Source organism: Sycon ciliatum, chromosome 1 (assembly GCF_964019385.1).
Source record: "Sycon ciliatum chromosome 1, ocSycCili1.1, whole genome shotgun sequence".
NCBI lineage: Eukaryota > Metazoa > Porifera > Calcarea > Leucosolenida > Sycettidae > Sycon > Sycon ciliatum.
This window is the reverse complement of record NC_088643.1, coordinates 80,871,199-80,891,198: the sequence shown is the minus strand read 5'-3', so window position 1 is coordinate 80,891,198 and position 20,000 is coordinate 80,871,199. Positions and strand designations below refer to the sequence as shown.

At 46.4% G+C, this 20,000-nt stretch overlaps 1 protein-coding gene across 1 annotated transcript in view; it reads right to left on the bottom strand.

The window, feature by feature from the left end:
- Positions 1-20,000, bottom strand: part of LOC135805796 (uncharacterized) — a 103,869-nt gene that overhangs the window by 65,846 nt on the left and 18,023 nt on the right. The window contains exons 20-41 of the mRNA XM_065319898.1: positions 18,691-18,794; positions 16,645-16,915; positions 15,829-16,051; positions 15,066-15,404; positions 14,448-14,616; positions 14,004-14,095; positions 13,572-13,668; positions 13,112-13,218; positions 12,490-12,573; positions 11,704-11,835; positions 11,010-11,111; positions 10,160-10,285; positions 9,426-9,728; positions 5,274-5,462; positions 4,674-4,781; positions 4,214-4,438; positions 3,434-3,583; positions 2,824-2,952; positions 1,429-1,554; positions 769-921; positions 447-543; positions 14-186 (exon numbers count right to left, since the gene is read on the bottom strand). Coding sequence (XP_065175970.1) covers positions 14-186; positions 447-543; positions 769-921; positions 1,429-1,554; positions 2,824-2,952; positions 3,434-3,583; positions 4,214-4,438; positions 4,674-4,781; positions 5,274-5,462; positions 9,426-9,728; positions 10,160-10,285; positions 11,010-11,111; positions 11,704-11,835; positions 12,490-12,573; positions 13,112-13,218; positions 13,572-13,668; positions 14,004-14,095; positions 14,448-14,616; positions 15,066-15,404; positions 15,829-16,051; positions 16,645-16,915; positions 18,691-18,794 — 3,499 coding nt within the window. The remainder of the gene's footprint in view (positions 1-13; positions 187-446; positions 544-768; positions 922-1,428; positions 1,555-2,823; positions 2,953-3,433; positions 3,584-4,213; positions 4,439-4,673; positions 4,782-5,273; positions 5,463-9,425; positions 9,729-10,159; positions 10,286-11,009; positions 11,112-11,703; positions 11,836-12,489; positions 12,574-13,111; positions 13,219-13,571; positions 13,669-14,003; positions 14,096-14,447; positions 14,617-15,065; positions 15,405-15,828; positions 16,052-16,644; positions 16,916-18,690; positions 18,795-20,000) is intronic.

The following is a 20,000-nucleotide window of genomic DNA, read 5'->3' as shown; positions in this document are numbered from 1 at the left end:
CTGTAGGGCATACCTGAGAAATTACTGTTATGTTGAAGTAGATGCTGGCCAGTTCCACCCGGGGCAGAGCTCTGAGCTTCTTGATGGCGGCAGTAGCGGTGAATGCCTCGTTTACGGCAATGGTCAGTGACTCACTACAGTTGTGCTGTTTGATGTGAGACTTGATGAAGTGTGACTTTCCACTACCTGCAACCCAGTCAGCACAACAATATGCAGCGGAAAAGAGAAAACAAAAAAATTATGACGAGATTGCCCAATAGTGCTCACGGAATCACTACAAATATTAATAATAAATACATGTACAGCATTATCCTAAAGCGGATCAAGACACCCGTCCTTGGAGCATCCCTGGAGCATGCACAGGGCATTCATTTCCTTGGCAGTTGCTGATGGTATATCACTGCCTAACAAGTAACAGTCACATCATGAGTATACCGGTATCCTACCTGCATCGCCATATACCACATGGACATTCTTGATGTCGGTCTTGTTCACAGTGCACACGTCAAAACAGGCTGGATCACTCAGGACCTTCTGGTCAGACTATAAGTGGGAACACAACACAGCACAAAAGAACAAGTGCTGAAACAACTACAGCAACCTCGCCGATGAAGGGACAGCTCCTGGCATGCTTAGTTGAAGGGGAACTGTCACCAAACTTTTTCATTGCCATTATTTTGTAATTATGAGGCTGCTGATGACGATGGTAAGCTTCGTTTCCTTTACACACACATATACACATGTCGAAGCACACGCATACGTCCTAACCTGATAGCGCACAGTGCGCACCCAGGGCACATCCTGCAGCATGGACTTGCCACTCTCCAAGCAGTGCAACTGGGCTCGGCGTGTGGGCTGGCGATTGCGTGCTACCGCACTGGTGTGTGCCGTGTGATACTCCAGCTGTGTGGACAGCAGGTACTGTGTAGTACATAACCACCCACACACACACACACACACACACACACACACACACACACACGCACGCACACACACACACACACACACACACACACACACACGCACGCACGCACGCACGCACACACACACACACACATGCCCATGTACACACAAGCACAGAGGCACGAACACAATCATGCACACAGTCGGATATGTATGGAACAACAACGGCGGCAACGACGACGACGATGGTGTCCATCAAGGGGAACAGGCATAGTAGAACACATGAGACAGGGAGTTTGCATCTTATTTATAGAGATAAGGAAACAAATCTGAACAAGGATGAATTCATTCTTCGAACACCAGTCCAACAAGAAGAAAGAGCAAAACAGTGTTTGGATGCATGTTCAAACATTCAAATATCTTCAAATAGTTTTGAAAGAAAGAACATTCGAACGAAAACAGTTGGCACTAACAAGGGAACACATATGTGGTTGGGCCGAAGCAGAATATCATAAGGAAACTTACCTCCTGCAATGCACTAGAGAGCTTGTTGACTTCGAACAGAACAAATGTGCCATCTGTGTACAAGAAGGCCTTTCTGAGAAAGAGACTCAGCTGCTCTTCAGTGGTGGAACTCTGACAGCGCAACACCTGCACAAATTGAGTATGCAGTGCACACGCAGAGCAACACATCACCGGTATGTACATGTATACATGTATGAGCACCACCCCAAGCAGTATGCAGGGTATGTACACCACCCCAAGCAGTATGCAGGGTATGAGTACCCCACCCCAAGCAGTATTCAGTATAATTATGAGTACTAGCAAGAGTACATAAACCAGAGTGTGCAACTGTGCATATCTGATCTGAAACAGCGCAGTCCGTGCACTACGTCACCCTGATGAGGTCAGCCAAGCCGCGACTTGCGTACAGCTCAAATTTTCATGTTTCATAGCCCGGAAATCAGCCAAGTTTGCTTGATTTTAGACGTCCTGTTTCAGGATTTCGGTGTTTTGTGTGACTGTGTACATCCACCGACAAGTAAAGTCACCAGGCTATCCGTCTCAAAAAACCGAAATCAGGACAAACTCAGTGAACTGCACCACCGCGACTGGTGACGCAACTTTTCACCGTACCTGTGGCTTACCATGCCGTCAGAAATGACGTAGTGCACGGATTACGCTCCCACAGGAACCATCCCGAGTTGCACACTCTGGTTTATGTACTCTTGGTACTAGGTACCCCATCACCAGCAGTATGTATATGAGTACCTCATCACCAGTATGCAGTATATGAGTACTAGGTACCCCATCACCAGCAGTATGTATACGAGTACCCCATCACCAGTGTTAAGTATACGAGCACACCCTGCCAGCAGTGTGTCGAGAATCAACCCACCATCAGTATGCTGTGCACAAGCAGAGCAACGCATCTCATCTTCATATCCCGGTCTAGGCACTTGCTCTCTGTATTCACTATACTATACTCTTCGCACAACTACTGTAAACTGCACAATATTCGCGTCACTAATTTTCGCGATTTCTTAGAACCAGCGAGTTTGCAATGGCAAAAATTCGCAAAGCACCGGGCCACCTACATACACCCACTGTTGAAGCTTGATTTCACGCTGGTTAATATTCGCGTTACACTCTTCTTGCGAAAATAGCAAACATTGATCCATCGCGAATATTAGGCAGTTTACAGTAACATAGTACCAAAAAGTTGGCAAAAACAGCAGGAGATGTGGTAGTGTGTAGGTCGTGTGAAAACACTGAAAAGCGTACTCACAGTTCATGTCACGAGATCTGTTTTACACAGCAAACTCTATTGAATTTCTTTAACAATGCTAGGAATGTTAGTAACTCTAACCAGCACGCCATGCAGAGGCAGCCAATCAAAAACACATATTCAGACCGTACCTGAAAAGAGTGCGGTATGGCCATGAAGATAGAGAGCAGCAGCCGCAGCATTTCAGCTGGCGTTGACGGCGAGGTGACATGCAAAATGCACCGATGCTCTTGGTGAAGTGGCGAGTCAGCACTCATTGCCTGACAAAACAACACAACCACATGCATACCGACAGCAATAACATCAACGCATGTACCAACCAGGTCAGTTAGAGGTAGCTAACCAGCTAAAGGGGTCAAGTCATTCTGTGGACAGCTTACAAACATAACCATTACTAGTTTAAAATGTGTGGCCGGAGACTGCCCGTACCATACTGTTGGGAATAATGGCCGAGGCACCTGGCAGTTTGAGAGCCCTAATGTTTCACCCAATTTGAAAAATCCACACACAAAGCCTTGAAATGATGCGGTGCTTAATTCAAAAAGGCAGAAATAATACAAGACCTGCCCAAACTAGTAAATTCAGGAAATGCGAGGTAGTCACTTGTGGTAGTCAGGCATACATCATAAAACACGATACAGGCAGCAGCATGCAAGTACTACTACTACCCACGGCAGAATAAAGAACAGAGTCCACATGGGGCATGCCCACGTTAGGCGAAGCCTGTCATTGCTTACTCACCGACGTCTTTCCCGGTAGCAAACTAAGTGCCCCTTGGTCACCGCCGATGGCGTTCGACAAACGCTTGAGGAAATCGCCCACAACTTCGATGGGTGGTGCATTCTGCAGACGTGATCCCAGGGAACCTTGAGACATGCGATTGGACAAGGTCTGCAGCACAGTGGAGGACATGAAGATACGATTATGCACGGCACATGTGAAGTGTAATCATCAGAAGGAGAGGGGGTGACGCAACGAAAGACTGACATGCGTAGCGTATCATTGCAGATAATAACGACAGCTGCTGGAATAGCGCTCGGTGCACTGGGCACAGATGTATCACACACAGAGCGGTTGCCTGAACATTGCCATAGGCATGAAACTCGGAGTGGCAACTTCAGTGGTTTTATCTTCCAAGTGTGTGTGGGGGGGGGGGGGTGCGTGCGCGTGTGGGTGTGTGCGTGTATGTGTGGGTGTGTGTGTGTGCGCGCGTGTGTGTGCGCGCGTGTGTGTGCGTGTGTGTGCGCGTGTGGGTGTGTGCGTGGTGTATACTCAATCACAGCACAACCTGCCTGCTGGCGACATGATATTACACCCCAACAGCCACATGGACATAGAATAGAATACGACACACCAGGCAATGAGGGGGGGGGGGGGGGGGGATGAAGATGAAGGATCTGATCGGCTAGATAGACCAATAGTACAATAAGCAAGGCACCGGGTAATTCATACCGGCATCAGCTGTGATAACTCGTTTGTTATGAAACCAATGATAGCTATTCCCACCAGCTTAGTACTTACGGTCACAGCCGAGTTCAGAGTCTGCCAAGTTGGGAGGGTATTCAAGTAGAGCTGTCCAATGTAGTGGATCAGACCAGCGAAGCAATAGTGAGCATTCTCACTGTGCAGCAACCGGGACATGGCGACGGTCTGCTGTACACTGAAGAAGACCAGCAGGGGGTACTTCTCACGATACTCAGCCACCTTCTCACTCCACTTGGACAGGGTTAGGCGTGTGGAGCCCAGCTGAAACACCAACAAAATGGTACAATTTAGGAATAATATTATTTTTTAAATACACTGACCACTGGAGAGGTGAAGCACATCGCATTCCAGATAACAAAAGGCAGAGGGTGGAAGCATAGGTGGCGTGTGCGTAGTTCTGCGTACAAAGTGAGAAGAACTTCTATCCCTGAACAGTCAGCAGTGCATAGAGTATGCATACCTCTACAAACAGCACATCTATAACACTAAGACTCACCCAATCATCATTGGCTTCCTTGACAGAGACACACTTCAACCTGTCGAGAAAACGTTGATGACCCAGCGCAGCTAGCTTCTGGCAAAGGGAAAAGTCCTCACGGATGGCCTGCTCAAGCACGACGGCAAGCAAACCAGACAAACAACAGGCATGGATGATGGATCAGTCAAGGATGGCAAGAGGGTGAAGGTGTAGCTGAGGGTGTCAGATACTGCGAAGTGACACGTTACGGCATGGTTGACTAGTAGCTCTAGGTAGCATCATTATTCCTGTGGTGTTTATAATCCTTCTGCAGAAATGCTTTGTTATTCACTGGATTTCATTGCAATCAGTCCGGCCGAACACTGAGCTCCACTGATGAGAACTAGTGGCTAGCCATCCAGAGATAGAGTAACCATGATGCACACAGCTTGCACAAAAAGTCAAGAATCCTGACATGTGTACTGTATAATCGCCATACAGGACACATTAGTAATAAGGGTGGCAAGCACTGGGCTCCGTTGTCCCCCTCCCTCATCAGAATGATGTCATACTGAGAAATGCACACAGATGAAAGCCAAAAATTCCAAGAACGACACGAGATTTGTCCTATTAGCTTGCCTGGTTTCTTGCCACAAACTTCTTGATCTTTGGCTGATGCTCTATGTTCGAGCCGGACTCGACAAAACCAAGCCGGCGCACAAAGTCATCAATGTCTTCTGCAGACAGTACACGCACAGATACTCTGGGCCTTGCTGCAACGGGACCACCTACTGACGACGAAGAAGGTGAACTGCGCTCCACAGAACCCTGCCAAAGAGCAAGAACAAATAACCATAAATTCAAGAATACAAAAAGCAGAAGTTACCACTAAAATAAATGAAATAATTATAGTAAATAATTCGGATGCAGCGAAAGGGATTTTCGTCTTTGACCACTTTGTGGTGGGTCTGATCTACTCCCCCACCGCTTAGGAGCTGCATCTGCGCCTTGATCCAAGAGGGTGGTGGCGTTCCTGCGGATGTGGAAAACTTGGCCCCGAACCGTGAATTTTTTTATTGACGGTTGGGAAGGGTTCAGTGAGGAGGAACGCACGTCTATGAGCCGCATAAATTGTTTTTATTGTGGCATGCATTACATTTTTGGCTTGGCTGATAGTTGCACAGCTGCGTAAAAGGTTTGGGAAAAGGCTCATTTTGGTGAGGGTGCGAAGGTTGGTGCTGGGCGACTTCCTGGGACATGGCAGGGGACAGGGAACACAGCACGGCTTATTTACAGTACCACTAAAGCCTTTGAAAAGCATGGTGATGAAGCAGCGGGGTGCGTAGCGGACTTTCATGCTTTCCTGTCCGAGACAAACACACAATTGCCTCTTGATGAGTACAGGGGAAATAGATCTTATGTTGTATTCCACAATGGTGCAGGTATTTATTATCTCCACAACAAAATGCTGCATTTTTTGGTTGACGTTAGTGTACGAGACAATCAACGTTTGCGTGCTGTTAAAGAAGATCTGGGTGAGACAGAGTTGATTGCAGGTGCCCGAGCACTTGGTATCTTGTCCAAGCTTGTGATCAACCCACTCTGGTGTCTGCTGGAAGATCCGGATGTTTCTGTGCTTGAGGTTGGCAAGTACTACACTGCATTGAGTAGCAAGTTTGACGACTGGGCCAAAGATGCAAGCGACCTCCTTGACGGCAGCGCACGGTCATTTCCCGATGCAAAGGTATCCACCCTGTGTGATGTATTCACAGCTCTCGTGGAGCCATCTGAGAAGTATGATGCTATCACGTTGGAGATCCTCGCTTACCTCTGTTCGACGCTAGCTTCATTCTCAGCACGTCTCCTCGTGGACCACTTACCAGGTGGGAAGTACCTCAGTGCACCAGGCCTAGCTGCTGAGACTGCTTCGGTTCGCAAGACCAATGCTGTCAGTGAGCGTGACTTCGCACAATTGGACCGTTTGCTTCGCGAGAAGCCTAATGCTGACACTGTTGCTCTGGAAGGTATGATTCTGTTCAACAACAACGAGACCGCTTCATGGCTTCAGTCTCTTTCACCAGCTGAGCAGTCCAACCTGATTGAAGTGGCTAGGCAAACAGCTCCATCAGCCCGTCTGCAGTTCAAGGACAGACGGGTCGCTATCCGACAGCATCGCTTGGCAGAGCTCAAGAGAAAGCAGGCAGAGAAGGAAAAGAAGCATCAAGCTACCATTGCACGAAAAGAACAGTTGACCAAGGAGATTGAGGCACATGGTCTGTGGACACAGGAGACGAACATCGATGAAAAGCTTGCATCAATTTCCTCTATCACTGGTCGAAGAGCAGCAAATTGCGCTCACAACTCCAGCTTCGGAAATTCGTTCTGGAGCAGAAAGCTTCCAAAGAGCTGTTCTTTATGAGCTCTGCTGGCCGTACTCTCCCAGTTACAACATTGGCGTCCAACTTGAGGAAGCTGATTCGCCAGCGCAGCGAACCTGGCAGTGACGATTCACCTGTGGCGAGCGCTGTTGATGTATAAAAGCGATCCAATTGAACCAGAACTGTACGATGAATACACTCTGCAAGAGTCCTCGTTCAGCCATTATTCGCACATGATGTATCTTTCTCTGAGCTTTTCGGCTTGATCTATTATAAATCTCTTCTATGTGCTCTGAAAATTCTCAAATTTAATTTAAGCATTCTCTTATCCGCTATTAAAAGCGTGTAATGTCTGTTATGAGTGTGGTTTTGTTTGCATTTGATATCCTGGCGCATGCCTGTTTGTCTCTCCAGCAATGAACTCTTTGCCTTGTCATGCAATGCTGCATAATTCCAGTGATCTTCTTTGTGTTTCCCTTTCGGCACAGTTGCAATTGGGCAGCATTTCAAGGTAACCAACACTGACACAATGTCATTGTATTTTGTATGGTTGCTATGGTGGTTGCTAAAGGAGAAAGTTGAAAGTTGGTTGCAAAAATGGAAAATTGACTTCACAGCATTTACTTTTCTGTTACTAGTGCCATGCCTGCGAAAAAGCTAAGTGATCTGAGAAACTTAGTTTTTTGGGTGGTAACACATTGACTTTTGTACAGTTGCTATGGTGTTTGCTAAGGGGGAAATTTGAAAGTTGGTAGCAAAAATGGAAAATTGACTTCACAGCATTTATTTGTCCGGTGTTAGTGCCATGCACACGAAAAAATAAGCAATCTGAGCAACTTTGTTTTTTGGGTTTGGATGGCAGAAATGCTGGTGTGTGCCACTGGGTGCATACTATTTAATATGTGCGTACATAGTGTGAATGGGTGAAAACTTCAACGGGCCACTGCGCGGCCACTTTTACTTGTTTTTTGCTGAAACTTAACCAAGATCCTCCTGAAACCTAGAGCTTTCGAATAAAAAAAATTGGTGCCAAAATCCAAAGAATAAGAAATCACATGTCACGTGACTGAACACCCTAAGTATGGCGGGTCAAGAGCCACCTCTCCGCTTCAGGCGCAAATTGGCACTAGCTAAGTACTAAGTGTCATTTAGCACAGTTCGCAGAGTTTTTCATAATGAGCCAAAGTCTGGGAATTTCCGTACAAACACAACAAAGGTGTGTATGGACTCACAACCTATTCTCAATGCATGGCATGCCCATACCCTAAATATCCTAGCATTGTCACACGGCTATAACGAGAGAGCTTGGAAGCTCAGGGCCCTACGCTATGCTTTTTTGCCTTGATGACCTAGGCAAAAAAAAAGCATAGAGATGTTATAAAATTTTCATTTCTCCTATTTTTTTTAAGACAACCTGGGATTCGAACCCGCACTATCGCCCTGCATGCATCCCCCGATACACTTCGCATACTAGTACCGTAAAGTACCGCCAGAGCGCCCCACCATCTCATCCTTTCGTGGTCGTCTTGTGAAGGTGGTCTGCTGTCTGTAGGTCATACGACATGAACCTTGTACACATTTTGCACGTTTTGCAGTCAATCCGTACCTTCAAGAGGACACAAGCTCCACACAAAAACCTGCCAAGTGTGACCTTAGTACACTAAGATTCTCACATCGTACACACTTCGTTGCACTCTGCCATACGATTTTCCTTTCTCAGGCTGTAAAATCAAGGTGGGGCGCTCTCGCGAGACGGGGCGCTCTGGTGGTACTTTACGGTACATACTAATTCTTGCAAGTTGCTTCACGTTATGATTTTGCATTTGAAAGCCCTATTTGAATATTGTGGCCAGCTGTTTGTAGCCAGCCGTCTTTGATGGTACGGTATGGTACGGGACAGGTACGGTCGAGGGTAATACGACACCGTCTACCACCTTGATGACCTAGGCCAAAAAAAGCATAGGGATGTTATAAAATTTTCATTTCGCCAATTTTTTTAAGGCATAACCTGGGATTCGAACCCGCACTATCGCCCTACATGCATTCGGATGATTCCCCGATACACTTCGCATTCATACTCATTCTTCCAAGTTGCTTCACGTTATGATCTTGCATTTGGAAGCCCTATTTGAATATTGTGACCAGCTGTTTGTGGCCAGCTGTCTATGATGGTACGGTACGGGACAGATACGGGATAGCGCCAGGTGTGACACAAACACACACCAAATTAAAGCTGTGTGGACCCTGGCTAGCGCCAGACGTTACTGAAGTAACGTCTTCTGCATAGCTGCGGGAATAATTGGACTTGTACTACTGTATCGTGCATCACCTGAATTACAATAACAAGGGTTTAATCACTTCACCACCACCACCACCACCACCACTAACATACGTGCCGCAACTGGATACTTACGCCAAGGCGCTCCATCACACGTCGAAGGTCATCAGGCACAGCAGGCATTGCTGCCGCCGCCGCTGCAGCATTGTGATCTGCATTGCTTGACGCAACTGTTGCGGCCTGGTTCCTTGGTAGCACGAGGCCGGGTAGACTTTGTATTGGAGAAACATAGCGATATCCAGTGTCGCCTCCACTACTGGTGTCTGTCTGCAAATTGATTGATTGCAGTGCTGTACTGGGAGTGTCGGGCACTGGACGAGCACTGCCAATGCGGTAGATGATGTGCACCACCGACGGGTTGGATAGTATTGCACTTTTCTGGTGCAGAATATCATAAGAAAAATGACCATGGATGAAGCGAGGGACGCCTAAACAAATACTAGAACCGTCTCCGATAAAACAAAAAGAAGAAGAAAAGCCTATAAGAAACAAACGCATATTCCGGCACACCCTACTCGCATCAATGTGGTTTGGTTTACAGGTAACTCAGCATCCCAGCCCATAAGCTGCTCCTTTCCACATGTAGCCGGCACAGTATCATTGTTTCCATTTCCTTATTATGGCCATGTGCCTGAATGGTGAGCTTGAGAGCGGTTCGGATACCGGTATGCACCGTATCGTGGAATGGGTGTGTCCACCCAAATCTGTTTTTCTAACGTTACAGGTCAATGAAACTACAAGAAGCCTCAACACTTCTTCATTACACCAAATTACACATACTTGATTAGGCAGACAGTGCACAAACGAACCTGGTCATCTGCCATGTCCTCGGAGAATGGTAGCTCTTCCGCAGCTGGTGCACCAAACACGAAGCAGTACTTGCCCGAGGACAGGATATCGTCTAGTTCGTAAATGACGTTCTCCAGAGTTTCCCCCTTCAACAAGCGAAAACAGGTAAAGTGGAGAGTGAGAGAAGAAGAGAAAGAGGGTGTCAGACTCTTCTGTCAATGGCATTGGCGGCTTCCGCATGTCGAGATAACCTCAAAGAGCAGTGGTGGGCACAGCCCAATGCAAGATTACGATCTCGTAATCTGCGAGGTCTGTTATACAAAAGAAACCTTGGGCCGTCTTCTCGACAGCGACGGCAACATCCTGCCAGCAAGATCATTCCTGCGGGCTGGGCATGGCTATACACTTTTGTCCACGATCGCACCAGTCGGAGTCCCAATCGAGTCGAGATCCTGGTGCCCAAGCGTACTAGTTACTCGTCTTCTGTCGTGCTCCTAGATTGAGACCGTGCCACAACGACGTAGGCAGTCCGGGATGACGTAGCGAAATGGCCGCATGACGTCACGGCGCCCCCCCCCCCCCTCCCCCGTTTTCGCAATTTCAAAGTGAAATATCTCAAGAACGCTTTGTCGTAGAGACTTCGGACCAAGACCACTCGACTCAGCGCCCGCAACTCTACAGGATGTAAAAGTTTCATTTTTTCGTGGAGTTCCCCTTTAAAGTTATTTCACTCGGGAGCTTTTCCAACGTTGCAGAAGTCTGCTGTTGTTGTCCCAATTTACAAGAAAGGCCCTCGTACGGATCCGGCCAACTGCCAGCCCATTTCTCTTCTCCCTGCAATATCCAAGGTTCGCGAGCTGCTCCTCTTACCTGCGCTCGAGAAAACCAAAATTTGATCATCTCCATGTTGTCATGCACTGTCCTCAGCTGATGAATGGCATGCTGGATAATATCAGGCTGCCAGCTTTTCACCTGTATGCACACAGCCACAAAACACACACACAATAATCAGTAAAGCATGTACTGCTAACAAGATGTAGAGCAGGCCAATTCTCAGACGGGATACAAAATAAAACGTCTGCACACAAAGAAAAAAGGTTTTTAGAGCAGACCCGCTCTCTTCCCATTCACTCTGCAAACTTAAACTCGTTTCTCAATCAATTATTACAACGTTTTGGCAAAATTGCCCTCATCAGGTATGCAATGGTGTGCAAGTTTGCAAAGGAGCAGTTATATACATGCAATTTATGATGCTATGATGTGCTACATCGCACCCACCGTGACGTGGCAGAATCATAAAGATAATGATCACTAAAAGAAGTATGATACCAACAACAAAGAGCCAGCACAACACAGCTGTGACCAGTACAACGCCATCGACTCCTCCACAAATTAAAACTCAGCTCCCTGTAAATGATGTTTGTTCAGAAAACATGCCAGGTTTTAGTTTACATAGCAAAGTACACTCTACTCAGAGAAGTAACCAGTAAGCACCTGGTCTACTTAAAAGCACACCCAGAGAGCAATAATAACAAGAAGTAATCATATCTAATCTATCACTAACCTTCCTCAGTAATACAGCAAAGGTGCTGCTCTTGTCCACAAACGGCAGCATGTACACAAAGCTGGCAGTAAGGTGGTTCAGAACAATGTCGTTGTACTCTTCATTCTCAATCTGATGCATGATGAGTTTCACCTGGCACACACAACAAGGACACAAAGTGAAACAACAATCATCAAATTCGAAGACGAGAACAATTGTTTCAGTATTTCCCTTGTATGACATTCGTCTCCTGATGCTACCTTCGGCATGAAACGTCAGTAGAGACGGAGAAATCCTTCACTGGATCTCTCTGTTCCCAGCTATAATCAGCAGGATCAGATTGCTGCACAATAAACTCAGATGGACAAATTTCAATACCTACCAGTATAACTTATGAAACTATGAATTATACACAACGTTCGATCCCTAGGGATCGAAACTTCAGGGCCCCCTGTCCTTGCTACTGTGCATCTTGGGCTAGTTTGTTGATAGATGTCAAGCGACAGTTCTGAGCTGTCCGTGCAAATTAACACAGAATCTCGTCATGCCCGGCGCAGCGTAACAACTCGAGGACAAGGAGCTTGGCTAAAACGTGGAGTAAGCAATTGAAACTTCACGCAACACTACAATTCTCTTTTCTTTTCTTTTTTCAATTCCGGATCCGTTCTAGTTTCTTGAAGTGTATGGCATGCGCATCATGAAGATGCATATAGTTTTCGACCTAAAGATATTTTAGCGCTGAAATTTCCCAATGCACACTAACAAGGGCCAGGGTCAGGTAGGTAACACTGCAAGTGACGGACTTACTTGACTTTCAAACTTTGCCTTGCCTTGGGGACGATCAAACTTGTGCTCACATATGATCTTGCCAAAATCCACACAGTCTTGGATCTGCAGTGATCAGAACCATAGAATAATAATTATCAAATAATTATCAAACGAAAGTCTTACATGTTGCACACCAACACGAGCACAGAGACAGTCGGAAAGAAGAACGACTTGTTCCGTTGAGTTAGTCACATTGAGTGTGGGTACCACAATTTCATTCTCCACATCCGACATCAGGCACTCAAACGCGCAGCGGCATTGGTCTTCTGACAACAAACATCGCCTCCGCACAGCAAGAATCGGATCACCATCCCACAGGATAGGCATGCAACACGCATATCCAGGGGGGGGGGGGGGGGGCACATGAGAACAACATGACACAGGTCTTCTTCACTGTATCACCAGGAGAGGAGTGATAACAGACAATTGTAGATACAGTGCATGATGCAATGAATCAGCTGCCATGCGAAAAGTGCACGCTGCTACCCAACGGACATATATTTTGCACTTCTCCCAACCTGGGCTTATACGGAGTGACAAAGTAGCAGGACATCCAACAACGTTATCCACCCACCAAACACGAACGCTCGCCACCACTTACAGCAGCAAAAATCTGCAGGTTCTCCGGCCTGGTACCGCATAGCAATGTGTCCAGTTCCGTTTTGACTTGTGAGGCACGTCCTGAATCCAACTCCTCAAAGAATGAACCTGAAAACAAGAGACAAAGACATAGATAGGAAGAGAACAAGGCACATGTACAAGTGCAGGCATACGTGCTACTTAGAAAAACCCAACCTTTTGTGACATGTAAAAACACGCTACTTGATGCCAGTACTAGTAGCAGTATTTATTATTTTTCTAGGGCAATCCTCACGGACTATATTATGTCTTTTTACAGGGTGCCCTAGTGCAAGGCAAATGTTTCAGTGTAGCTGACAGTGAGCGAGATCCTGGGTCTGTGCTGATCCCGGCAAAACACACACACACACACACACACACACACACACACACACACACACACACACACACACACACACACACACACACGCACTGCCACTTACCCTCTGACAACTGCTTGGCAAAGGAGTGAACCTGTCGAAACTGCGGATCAGTCAGACAGCCTTCCAGCTGGTACTGGTGACAGACATTCACAATAGTCTGCAGGGTAGGAATACACACACACACACGATAATGAGAGTAGAACAGCACAAGAGAAACTTGACGAGAGCGAGGACTATAGACACAGAAGGAGTATACCTGTAGTGTAAGTACGCCTTCAAAAAAGTGTTTCCAAATCGTTTCCTTCTGGTTTCGTCATTATGTGCACATTATCACAGCGCTGGGTGTTGCATGCATTCCGTCCACTGATTCATGACTTGTGCGCTCTTTTCTCCACTACAGGAATGATGGCGGTTTATGAAGTCACAGGTTGTGTAAGTTGGTGATAATCAAGCAATTCAGTCTGCCTAGCCCTAGCATAGGGAAAGCCTTACCATCAGAATACCAGAGTAGTTCAGCAGCTCCAGCATTGAACGGACATTGGCCAATACATCACTGCCTCCACTTGAGCTGCCTTGCTCCAATCCTACACAGGGTGAAGAAATACACAGGTGCGGACGGCACAACAACACATATCGCCGTATAGAAAGGACTGACAAGTAGAGAGCACAGCTAGCAATTGGTGACCACATGTAACGATGGGCAAGATCAGCAGACCATTGATATGATGCAGGATAGGTTGCATGTCAAATCACACCAGCATACTTGCTCACTGAGACGACTCGCTATTCATTTACGTCACAGATCTAAAACTTGCATACTACACAGTGCATGCAGACAAGCACATGCAGCAAACATGTATGCCCAGGATTTTACAGCAAAACTCAGACATGGCCTCGAACAAACGGGGAGTAATTTACTTAGCTCAGAAGACTCACTATTGGCAATTTGAAATGGCTCGAATTCGACCAACGCATCAAACTCTTGCTGGACACTGACAGCATGGAAAATGTCTTGCGTGATGATGTACATATCACTGAGCTTTGCTTTGTTGGTCACAAACCGGTGCAGCCAGTCTTGCGTTGCACGAAGAGCACTGGCAAACTCCTGTGAACAAAGGATATGCACACAGAAACAGCGTTGTGCGTGAGATACGACTTGTGTGTTTCAGATAGTTGCATGATCCCCGTGGACTTTCTCTCCATGGCAATTTCACATGTGCAAGTCTCTTCAATACACTTGGGAGCCAAACTTAACGTTAAGACGTAATCCGGGGATCTCTTCTCTTCGTACGTGTAGTGTCTGCAGTATCCATAACTGAATCACAACATAGTATACATGTGATCCTTTAACTTCTAAAAGCCTACAGCTTTTTTGTAGGCTTGTGCAATACAGTGTGAAGCCACCTACTCTACTCTAAAAATATAAAAATAAATATGAACAGACGCAAGCAAAGTGACAGACAGACAGAAGACATACAGGCATTAGTCTAAAAAAGGGCTTCTAGAATGTGCGCTTCGAAGTAGAGTGCATGGACAGTGCATATTACCACCAACCTCCAAAGAAAAGCCATCGTTCGGATCATGGCTAGTATTAGAAGCATCACTTTCTGGAGACCCTGAGGATCGAGATGATGAGTAAATATCTGCATTAGAGAACAGGCTAGATAACTGTGAATCAGGAGTGGTTGCTTCCACGTCTCCCGCGCCAACTGCAGACCGCTTTAAAACCACCGAGTTGAGCTCTTTCTGGAGGAAAGCCGAGAAGAGTCTGCTATTGCGGTGATGGAAAAACACCAGGACATCAAGATTCTCCACGACCGGGACAAGCCAGTCACTGATGACATCAAGCAATTCCTTGGCTTCTTGCAGGGTGGTGCTTGGGATGAATCGAGCCTTCAACAGGAAGAAACAAAATTCCATCAAAGGAGGAAACCGTGAATGATTCTGTGCTGAAATATAACCCACAATCCTGAACAAAAATCTCATGCAGACTATTGCACAATGACGACCGCACAGTGATAACTGCATAATGACGAATGGATACGCCAAACCTTCCAAGAAAAAGAGCACAGCCCTAACACAAAGTCTGATTGTGGACACCAGTTATTCCTTTGCTGACTGTTCAGGATGCATAATCTTCAACAGCATGAGGGCTTCTCCGTACGTTAAACGTCAAGCATTATCACAGCTATCGCCACTGATGCTACCCTGCGAATAGCAAGCACTTCATCGACAAATAGAACAATTGCCATTGACAACAACCAATGCCACAAGTACATAGGACACAACAGAAGAATAGCTAATAAAACACACACACCTTATTAATAGTCTCCCTGCTGTCTCCCGCTGCAGCACGAGTAGCAACCGCTTGTGAAGCCTGGGCGCGTGGAGCTGAGCCAGGGCGATCCCTTCGTGATCTGGCCCGATGATAAGCTTTTCCATGGCAGTCTGGCAGGACAACATTCTGGGAAATTGCTGTCTCGATCTTGGAGTCAATGGCCACACCGTATTTGTTCAGCAGCTGTTTTGTCAAGTACAGCCTGCCACAACAAAAGGACAATGCCAACATGCAACAAGTGGTGGAAAGTTTAAACAAATGAAGGTATAAACTGTCAAAACTATCTACTTGAGGTACTGAAAACTTTCTAGAGAGCTCTAGAGCTAGGGTATGTGATACCAGTCCAATAACCCGGGTTACTTCGAGTTTTCCTTTCTTTTCTTACAATCCACTCCATATGTCAATAGAATCCAGGCAGAAGAGCCAACAAAACGCATCTTAATATTGTTAGAACGTATAGCAGATAAGAACAACTACGCAAGCGCAGCACATGAGTGACATGCGAACTGTAACTATTAGTAGTATTATTAATCCACTCCAGCAATCTTTCTGTCAAGAAGCGAATGCTCTGCTGTAATCACTTGGATGAACAGATCGTTACATACTACAACTTGTTGCAAAGTTCACAAGCGAGAGGATATTGAAACATGGTGGGGCCCAAGAAATACAGTGAATAGTGCAGGCATCATGCATCTGATGTGTGGGTTGCAGGCCAGGAGACAGATGTATGTCAAGAAAAGATATACATGTACACGTGTACAGTGACCGGTGGACAACAAGCAGTATAGTTCTCACTTCTCCGGTGTCGATCCTTTGGGCCGCCATACAAGCAGATGATCAACCGCATCCTCTGTAGTCTCGAGGGTGGTGAGCTTATCTTTCACCTCCACCTCAGACAAGAGAGAGTCGAGCCCTACATTTTTATAGAACCCAGACAGTGGCCTCCACATATCGATGCACAGCTGCAGATGGTCTTGTCGAACCTCATCTTCCACTATGCTCTTGTTCAGGTTCTGAGCCCACTGCTTCAGCTCAGCAAACCACTCTCGGAACTCCTTCGGGCACTCTGGATACGATATAGTGAAACAAAAGCAAAGATAAACCCTCATGCAGTATAAAGGGAGTGCGAAAAGAGATAGGCCACAGCAATCCCAAAAGGACTGTTTTAACAGTCCTTTTTAAAGCACCATTCTAGATCCCAAGTGATCCTTCCTCTTTCCAAAGCTGAAGGCAGCGTCAAAAGGCAAGTGCTTCAGTGGCAATGATGAGTAGAGGAAGGTGGTTTGCACGTTCTTTAGGTACATAGGAAGAAAGTTTCTTTTCGAGGGACCTACTTGGTCCGCCCAGCTAAAATTGGCGCTTATCTTCTCACTTGGTTTTTTGGTGTTTTGCCTGTGCCACACGGCATGGAACCACCGATTCACCATCCGAACATGACCATTGACCATTGCATCCGACGCCATGGCAGCACAAACCATCACAGAAGTTGCGATCGGTTCGTTTGAGTCTTTTTGACGGAGCTGCCGCCGACGAACACTTCCGTCAGCGCAAGAAAACACTGCAACCTCCGCTCGAGTCCGTAAAATAGGTCAGGATGTTCGCATTTCAGAGCGATGGAGAATACAGTTTCTGTCTACTTCCAGCTGTCTGATGGCAAGGATTGTTTACCCCGGGGAGGTTTAGAAAAGCTGAAAAAGCGCTTCGCGAGCTTGAATTTCAGTGCTTGCACAGTACAGCGCCTAGTGAAGGGCTATCACCAGCAAATCGCTGACGAAGAAACTGCAGCTCATGTCGATGTCTCCAGTAAGTGAGACCAATCCGGCGGACACACTTTGAAGCTCACAGAGGACAGGGCAAAGGAGCTAATCAAAGGAAACACCAAGTCCTGAGAGAAACACTCGTGCAAAGGACTTTCAGGAAACTAGCCGAAAAGCCTGGTGCACGGCGTTGTAGGTGCAGTACGCACAGGTGCTACATCAAGCGCGGAAGCTATCACTGCGCTGCATGTACAAGCACCAGCGGCTCGCGTGGGTACGGGTGCTGATCAGCAAGTACGACAAGCGCAAGAGGCGATTTGAAAAAAGGACACTGATATGGCGTTGCCTTTTTGTCTCAAACAAAGTCGCATTATTGCTACGAACGGGGATAACACTTACAGTCAACATGCGGGCAGTCTCACTCAGCTTCTGATGGGAAGGTGACAGGCACGCACTGCCTTTGAGCGTGATTCGAGACGAGTAGAAGTGGAACAAGCTATGAAACGACCCGTGCAGCAGTTGTCCGGATCGTACGTTTTGAGCTCTTCCTCCAGCGACGATAGTGGCGAGGAGGATGTGTAACTTGCTTGAATTTTCGACTGAGTTGCTTACTGACATGTAAATAATCATGTATATAGTGTTTTGTGATTGTGGCTTGCTTCAAATATTAGTATTTCTTTCCTGAGACAAGTGTGAAGATAAGCGCCAATTTTAACTGGGCGGACCAAGTAGTGGTGTTGTTTAATCATACACCAAAGTGATGAATAGGTTTACTTGGTCATATGTCTGGGTGCGAGGTCAATGACGCGAAATATGTCCCGAAAAAGCCCCTGTATTGCTATTCTTGGACTGTGCTTGAATATTTCCAGGGTTACAATGCTGCCCACAGGGCAATCGATGCACTACTGTGCCAAATGTGGCACCAAGACGGATCATCTGTCTGACCACGGACGGTTAAAACGCGGAACATGTACGTGATTGCATAGAAAAGTGGATATGGACGAGTGGATATGGGTGGATACTTGAGCGTGTGCATGTGTATGGAAAATAAGAAAAAATAAGAAAAACCAGAGTGAATACTCACGTTCATCGTTAGACAGGCGCAAGTGGATCATAGAAAAAGCTTGCAGCTTTGGTAACCTGGCGATGTTCAGTTTCTCCACAGAAATTTCACTTGCACATCCATAACTGCCAAAAGGAAAGGAGAAAAGGCAAGGAAGACATAGAACAAGTAGACTGCTGAAAGAAAACGCAGCAATTGTATCGCAAGTATAATGCTGCAAGACTAACAACAGCCATGTTCATGGTCATGGTCAGCGGGAGGTTCACCACAGCTTGTGAAGTTGATATCTTCTCATTACTTAGAAAGTACAGTGCATTTCAAAACTATAGACGCGTAGGGTTTTTGAAATATTTCAAATTTGGCTGGAACTTTTTGAGAATAGTTTTCGGAATATTGCTCAGGATCGCTCCACAATTACTCTCATATAGTTTCTAAAGGATTGGATAACAGACGCCCAATTTGGAAAAATTTATGCACAAAGTGATCACAGATTTTATGTGGTATAGATGCTGGCATAACGGTTTTTGCCTAGGTACGCGTCTATAGTTTTGAAATGGACTGTAGTGATCGTTTATCGCTACTTTTACAGTCTTCATGGCAAACTGGTAGCGTGAGCAAGATTCCGCTTCATTTGAGAAATAATAAAGAAGACCAAAAAAACGAGAAATTGGGGCCAAAATTCACTACCTGTCACAGGCTGAGCTTTGTTCCCCGTGCCAATCGAAGTTGGAACATGGAAACAACTGGTGTGCATACCGAGCTGTCCGAGTCATACAAGATTTTACAGCTCACCCCAACCCTCCGACAAGCTCTTACAACCGCACCACCAGCGATACGTCGAACATGAACTACGTACATGTAGAGGAGGGTGTTTCCCCCCGATTTGACAGGCAAAATTGTGTAGACCTAAACCGATCATGAGTGTGGATTGCTCACTCAAAATATGTCTGTGGAAGGAAGCTGGCGTGTTGAAGTTTGCTCTGAGGCCAGAGTTGATCGACCTGAGCCACTCCTTTGTGTTGGCCCGTTGCCTCCAAGTTGCCCGATTTTTCGTTTCAAAATTTGGTGTCACAGAGGTGGCTCCAAACAGGAACAGTTTTGGAGTCCACGTCAAGTTCACCTTGAGTTCTGAAATTAGGTAATTGCTATTGCTCCACTTTGGCCAGTACAGAGAAACAATAAGCCTTGTGTGTGCTTCCATTAGTTTTCATTGGTATACGGTGCTTTATTCGCGAGAGCTGTTTACCTGCGACAAGAAGTTGATTTTTCGATAGACGTTCAACTCAAGTCGCAGTGCGGAGCAACACGTCAAAAACTCACCTGCTTGGTAT